Below are 7,361 nucleotides of genomic sequence, written 5' to 3' on the forward strand. Positions count from 1 at the left end.
AAACTTCTTGCATTTCATTGTAATATTAACATGAACTATTTTCACCTGCTGGTCCTGGTCTCCCATCTTCCTCCAGATTTATGTTATGATCCGGATTTCATCTAAATCTGCAGTTTTAGAAAAACTCTGCAGTTTTTTGTGATCCATCAGTTTGTTCCTGCTTTAAGTGAAAATCTATTTTTCCTCTCATAAAACTCTCCCAGGGTCTCCACTATCTGGGAAATTCAAATGAACACATTTAATGTTGTTTCCTTCTGTTTGCTGTTTTTCGGTCACATTCAGACTCTGGAGGTGAAAATGGTGTTTGGTGTTGAGGAAATCTTTCCCCGTTTTCACAACAAATGGATCCAGAATCAGAAATGTTTTGATTCAAATTTGATCAATGCTCTGACATTTTTTCAATCTGTAGCAGAAAACTGGAATACTGTAAATATTACAGAAAGAACTTTAAATGTCTGATAACTTGTCCCAGTTATGCCAATTATAACAAGCTTTTATCTCAAATTAAAAAAAGATTTGGAGAGATGTCAGATTCTCCCACTATCTGTAATGGGCAGGGTGGAAACGATCAGGATGAATGTGCTACCATGGATACTTTTCCTCTTTAACTCTCTCCTGGTGGTAGTTCCTAACATCACCTTTAAACTGTGGGACAGACTCATATCTAAATTCATCTGGTAAAACAAACGTCCGAGTGAGATTAAACTTCTGTGTTCCTCTGAAGACTCAGTTGGCCTGGCCCTCCCACATCTTAAGAGTTATTATTGAGCAGCACCGCTTAGGGCTCTGGTTGGATAAAGATACTAAATGGTTTCAGTTGGAGCAATGCTCTTTAACTAATTTCATTTCAATTATAGATTTAACCTTTTTAAGTAGGGAACAATGGTGGAAACTTAAGATACAAAATGAATGGAATGTGCTTGCTTGCTTACCATCACTTAGACCGGAGTCCTGTGAAAGTTCAACCTCTTCTCCTTGCTCACTGTCACTTGGCCTGGAGTCCTGGGAATGTTCAACCTCTTCTTCTTCTTATGTCTTAAGACCAACGGCAACTAAATTAAAAGGACTTTACTGCCACCTACTGGTGAAGGATATTGTGTCCAATTATTATTTATTACGATATATTTAATGAAGTTTTGAAGCAAATTAATTTTCCTTGAGGATTTTTAGTAATTGAGGTAATCAAATTATTCAAGGAATCATTTCAGTCCTAGTCAGAACTGCAGAGAGTTTAGCTGGAAAATTCTATTTCTGTGAAAAACATAAGCACACTCATGTGTGAACCATGTCAAGGAACTGTTCTAATAAAAACTTTTTTAAAAAGTCATAAGGATGAATTTTATGTTCTTCTTAACGTGACATTGCACACAGCATACTCTCAAAATGTTTCTATCAATATATCAACAACTACAAACTGACTCTTATCTTTTACAGTTAGTCGTCTTGTTCTCACTTGTTTATGGGTCGATCCACCAGTGATAGTTAGGCTTTGTGCTCCTTAATATGGAGGGATCTCCAGGGAAACTGCAGACTGATATTTTCCTGATGAAGCCTTCGCCATGCCAGAAAGAAAATGCAGTTAACAAAACACCAACTAAAAATACATTATACAGAAACAGGAACCTCCCACGTAGCTTATTACTAAATGAATATGCTAAATGTTGTGAACAAAGGTAAAGCTAAACGCCTTGCTTAGCTACTGACGCTACTAGTTATTTTAACCGGCATGAAAACCAACTGCAAAGGGTTAATTTAACCCAGTATCAAGCTGCATTACCAAACTAGCCAAGATGGCGTCAAGTAGCTAGCTTGTTAGCTGTGATGCTAGCGTGCATTGGTATTGTCTAGTAAAGCAAAGTGACCCACATAAAACCTCTTAAATTAATCACAAACCACATCAATAATGAATATTGATGTGGTTTGATATAAACCGACCGATTATGACACATTTGGAAGCACAGAACAGGATTTCTCTGCTTGCTGCTCACCGTCACTTGGACCGGAGTCCTGGGAAAGTTCAACCTCTTCTGCTTCTCCTGTCTTAAGACCGACGGAAACCAACTTAAAGGGACTTTACTGCCACCTACTGGTGAAGGACATTGTGTCTGATTCCCCATTTCACTCCTCATAACTTCAATGAAACCCAATCACATAATTGTTATTTACAACTGTAATTATTTCAAATTTTGTTAGTAAATTTTAACTAATTAAAAAACCTGTATTACATGCAAAATGTCTCATTAAGTTTGAGTAAAACATCTGAAGGTGGTTTAACTTAAAAATCACCTGCTGCCTTCAAAATCTATTTAAATTCAACAAGAAAATTGTTTGTGTTTTAACTCAGAAATTAAAGTTCATGAAGTTGATTTAACAAGAGACAAGTCAACTAAACATTTAAAGTTTTTTAATCTTGAGTTAAGTTTCAAGTTAATGTTGCAATTTAAACCAAATAATTATTTCACAATATGCAAGAAAAAACTGTCCTCACCTGGTTAAACAGCAAACATTGCTGTATTATTTTCACTGACAATATCAAGTTAAAATAACAGTTTATTTTACTTCAAATTCTTGTTTCAATCTTGGATCAAGATCTAAATAAGTAGTTTTATTAATAATTACCCTAAGCAATAATTATAGTTACTCATGGCTAAAAGTTGTACTTCAGTAAGAGCAGTACAACTTCAACATTTATTTACTCAAAGGTAAAAAGTTTCCATCCAATAAATGATTCAATAAAGAGCAAAAATCTGTTTGGTAAAAAAGTGACTCAAGTACTGATCAAAAGATCATTTAATATTTAAAAATTACATCATCAGATAGAACAAAATATAAACTTAAGAGGAAGTCTTGGTATTTTAAGGAAAGAAATGTCAGTGATCCATAAATGTAACAAAATAACAAAATCAGACAAAAGAAAACTAAATATTCAGTTTGGAGCTAAATAATTTAGTTAGCAAAGTAAATATTTAGTTTGTAAACTAAACACATTGCTGGGATCATTTTTGCTCACATATTCAATAAAATCAATTTTCTTAATACACCAGTTCTTGAAAAACAAGACCTCTCACTCCGAGTCATTTTAGAATCAGAACTGAACTCAGACTAAAGAGTCAGATGTGAAAGATTAATGCTACCCTGCTGCTTCCAGCAGCCTGGTGATGAATCTGAACAGACATGAAGAATCTCCAGATGATCAGATCATCTCCAGTTTCCTCTTTAAAACTCACAGTTTCAATCTGATCAATAAGTTTTTATTTCGACTTTGTGATCTTCATGCTGAGATCATCAGAGCTGCTGCTTGATCACTGAGATCTTCATCGGTACGATCTTTAATGTTTTATAAGTGGAGAAGTATGGAAACACCTTGTGAGTAAAGGTGTGTGTGAAGGTGTGTATGTGTGTGTTAGTATCCAGATCAGAGAAGGACAGCTTTCCTCTGTCCCAGTCCAGATTCACTCTGATCCTCTGGAGATTCTTCTGGACTGAGAGACGAGAAGGAGGAGTTGATGGAGAACACGTTATGTATTCACCTGAATAGAACCGTAAAAACAATAATCCAGACTTTATGATTCCCTTCCTCTGAACAAATGCTTCTAACAAACCAAGTCTCCAGTCATTACTGTCTCCAACATCAACATCCCAGCTGTGGTTCCCTGAGTTAAAACCATCAGAACTCAAAACAGAATAGAAGTGAATATCAAATCTATCTGGATTATCAGGAAGCTGCTGATTGTTTCCTTCTGTAATGGTGGTCAGATCTTCAGACAGATGGAGTCCGGAACCAGCCGTGTTTGGGTCCAGAACCAGAGGAGTGTAGGTCACCATGTACTCCATGTTGCTCCAGATGTTGAAGGCCAGGTTGCCCAGATGTTTGGCCTGGTCTATCAGAGCTCCTGAGGGCAGCTGTGGATCCTCCAGCAGGGGGCAGCGCTGGACTCTTTCCACTGCAGCCTTGTAGTTGTGCAGGAATGAGACGTCTTCAGCTCTCAGCTCCTCCTCTGTGGCTCTGACTGTGTCTGAAAGAGCTGCTATCTCTCTGCTCAGAGCCTCCATCTTCTCCTTCATCATCCCTCTCTTCTGCTCCTCTTCCTCCCTCAGTGCAGCCAGCCTGGCCTCCTCTTCCTCTGCTAGAAACTGATGAAGCTGCTTAAACTGCTCCATAATCTGCCTCTCTGTGTGTCGGGCCTGGACCTTCAGGTGTTCTGCTGTCTGATCAAACTCCTCCTGAACTTTCTTCCTGAGCTCCAGCTTCTTCTTTAAAGGCTCCAGAGTTTCCTGAAGGTTCTTCTTGTGTTGCTGAGCAGCTTCATCGATGGGTTTGAATTTATGGTTTTTGTGTAAATCTGAATGACTGCAGACGACACAAACTGGCTGCTGATGGTCCAGACAGAAGAGTTTGAGTTTCTCAGAGTGCAGAGAGCAGAGATCCTCTGAAGCTCTCTGCTCTCTCTGCTGTAAGAAAGACTCACAGAGATTCTTCAGAGCCAGATTAAAAGGTGGAAGACCTTTAGAAGATCTCTTTTTACAAACTGGACACTCTCTTCCTGGTTTCTCTCTCCAATATCTCTGGAGACACTCCTTACAGAAGCTGTGGCTACATGACAGAAGAACCGGAGCCTTAAATATTTCCAGACAGACCGGACAGCAGAGATCATCGTCTGATCTGGAAGCCATTTTGTCTCAGAGTGAAGCTGAAATCAGAAAGTCAGAAAGTCAAACCAGGAAGTCAGTTTCTCTCCTGTAGAAACTTTCTGAACTTACTTTCACTTTGATTGTCTTGTTTTTCCTCCTGCAGCAGTCTGTGTTTCAGTGTCTAGTTGCTCAGTTCTCTCTCTGTTCTACTTATTCAGTGTTAGTTTGATTTCAGTCGGAGATGAAGGCAGGTGTCAGAGTTCATCCTCAGGGTGTTTACGCAATGAGTTTTTCTCTCAACTGTTTCCTGTCTTTTTCCAAGAGTTCCTGTTGGAATTACAGTCTTGAGGCAGAGATGTGGCGCCCTCTAGAGGATTTCCAGTGAACATGCGGCTTTAGAAAAACTCCACAGTTAATCAACATTTTCTGATAAAATAATTTCTTCTTGCTTTAATTAAAATATATTTTTCCTCTAATAAACTCCTAAAGGATCTCCACTAACTGGAAACCTTCAATGTCTTTTCTCACTGATGTTTTTACTCTTTTCTCCAATTCATTGACTGTCACAAAGGATGGCACACTCACCCTAAAAACCTCATCAATTTTTATTTTTTATTTAGCATTTATCTAGTCAGGAACATCCCATTGACATTAAGAAGCTACTTTACAAGAGAATCCAGGCCAAGACTGTCAGCAGCAAACAGAGGTTACATAACATTCACAACAAAAACAGAAAAAGTTAACGCCGTCGTAAATTAATTATAATGAAAGGGAACATATGTAAATCCAATTTTTAGCCCTTTAATACATTTTTTCTGTACTTTGAGTGTCTAGTAGTGCAAAAATGTGAATGTATTCTGTCCCAGTGCTGTGTGGATATTTTTATTTTATATTGTTTTGGGGCTAAATTGACATAATGCAGGAGACGGAAATTAAATGTACATCCTGGAATTGTAGAGGGTTACGTAAAATTTAAAAAATCCAAGAAGTCATGAACAAACTGGAAGATTTAAACTAAATAGTACTTAAACAGAGACCCGCCTCTTAGAGACAGAAAATATAAAATTACATAGGAGGGGGAAATATAGGTAGCTCCATTTCCATCCAGAGCCAGGGGAGAAATGACCCTAACTCATAAATCCGTTCCTGTTCAGGTCACCAATGTTATTAAAGAGAATTAGGGAGAAATCTGATTATTCAGGATCCATCTTACAAGAAACTGTGAACTTAGTGAATGTGTTGGTCCCAACTCTGATGATGATGGTTTCTTTACCAATTATTTTCTTGCCCTTTCATCGCTGGCAGGAAAATCCGACATAGGAAGTGGAAGTGAGTTCTGGACTGGGATTCAGGAACTGACCAAACACACCAGAAGTAGGGAAACAATCCCTGATTTTATGAAAAAATTACATTTGGTAGATATCTGGAGACATTTAAATCCAGCTGAAATAATCAGGCCATTCAAGTACATTTAGATCATATTTGACTATTTATTGATCCCAATAGATTTACTCTCAAATATAACTGATTGTTGCTATGATAGCGTGCTACTATCACATCATGTTCCCTGTAATTTAATATATTCCAACAACAGCCTGGTGAGGGACCCTCCTCAGTGTTGTATAGTAACGAAGTAAAAATACTTCACTACTTTACTTAAGTATATTTTGGAGTACTTCATACTTTCCTCGAGTATGAAAATTTTTGATGACTTTCACTTTAACTTCACTATATTTCCGAACTTAATCGCGTACTTTTACTCCGATACATTTTCAATGTGTGGTTTAGTTACTCGTTACAAAAAAGCGAGAGAGAGAAACGCAAGTGTTTTGATCCCACCTACTGATTAGCAAGTAGCAAGTAGGCTACCGAACAAAATCGGTAGCCTACTTGCCTGGGCTTGTTCATCACCACCAATAGGATACACCTGTTTCGCTTCTCCCATTAAACACAAAGCAAGTCTCGCAATCAGCAGCAGCCACATGGAGGAGGAGACGGAGACCACAATGACTGCAACTACGTCGGACACGGCTCCAGGGAACCACCAGCTGGTGATGAGAGCCCATGGCCTTATTTAAACACAATATACTCTTTCGTGGGTGTTAAAGATTCGTCGTACCGCATGCAGTGTATGTTATTCCTGCCCGAAGATGTGGAAATTCTATCTTACAAAAACTCCCCGTCCAACTTGAAGAAACACATCGAGGTAACTTCTTATGAAATGGTTATAATCCTCCTGTGTCGGTAACTATAGCTTGGTCACTAGGCACTATTGTGAAATCTTGAGCATAACGTTACCTGTATAAATGAACTTTGTTTGGCATTGTTTCAGTTCCACACGTGGTGTATTTAGCTTAGGCCTAATGTTGACTGTAGCAGGCTACCTAGACTCCTCTGTTCAAGGGGGGACAGAAGCCATAGCGATAGCAATTTAGACTAAATTTAACGAATATAGGAAAGGCATGCAAGTTCAAAACCACAAACCATTAACATGTGCTACTCTTTAAAACTGGAACAATTTATTAGCAGGTTTAATTTTGCCTGCACTTGGTTGTGTACATTATTTTAAGTGTATTTGACAAGTTTACCAAAATATAAAAAATGTCATTCAAACTGCATTTGGTTTGTTTTACTTTTTACTTGTACTTTTCATTACATTACTTGAGTACATCCATTTTTACAGTAATTTCCATACTTAAGTACAAGAAGTTTCAGATACTTTAAGACTT

General features: G+C 38.0%; 1 protein-coding gene across 1 annotated transcript; it reads right to left on the reverse strand.

Moving 5' to 3' along the window:
• Positions 1-2,767: 2,767 nt before the first annotated feature.
• Positions 2,768-4,920, reverse strand: LOC111609513 (tripartite motif-containing protein 35-like). The gene is made up of 2 exons (XM_023338283.1): positions 4,762-4,920; positions 2,768-4,691 (listed from the first exon to the last, which is right to left on the reverse strand). The coding sequence occupies exon 2, from the start codon at positions 4,672-4,674 to the stop codon at positions 3,286-3,288; it is 1,389 nt and encodes a 462-aa protein (XP_023194051.1). The 5' UTR covers positions 4,675-4,691; positions 4,762-4,920; the 3' UTR covers positions 2,768-3,285.
• Positions 4,921-7,361: the final 2,441 nt, after the last annotated feature.

The sequence above is a fragment of the Xiphophorus maculatus genome, chromosome 8 (genome assembly GCF_002775205.1).
Source record: "Xiphophorus maculatus strain JP 163 A chromosome 8, X_maculatus-5.0-male, whole genome shotgun sequence".
NCBI classification, from domain to species: domain Eukaryota; kingdom Metazoa; phylum Chordata; class Actinopteri; order Cyprinodontiformes; family Poeciliidae; genus Xiphophorus; species Xiphophorus maculatus.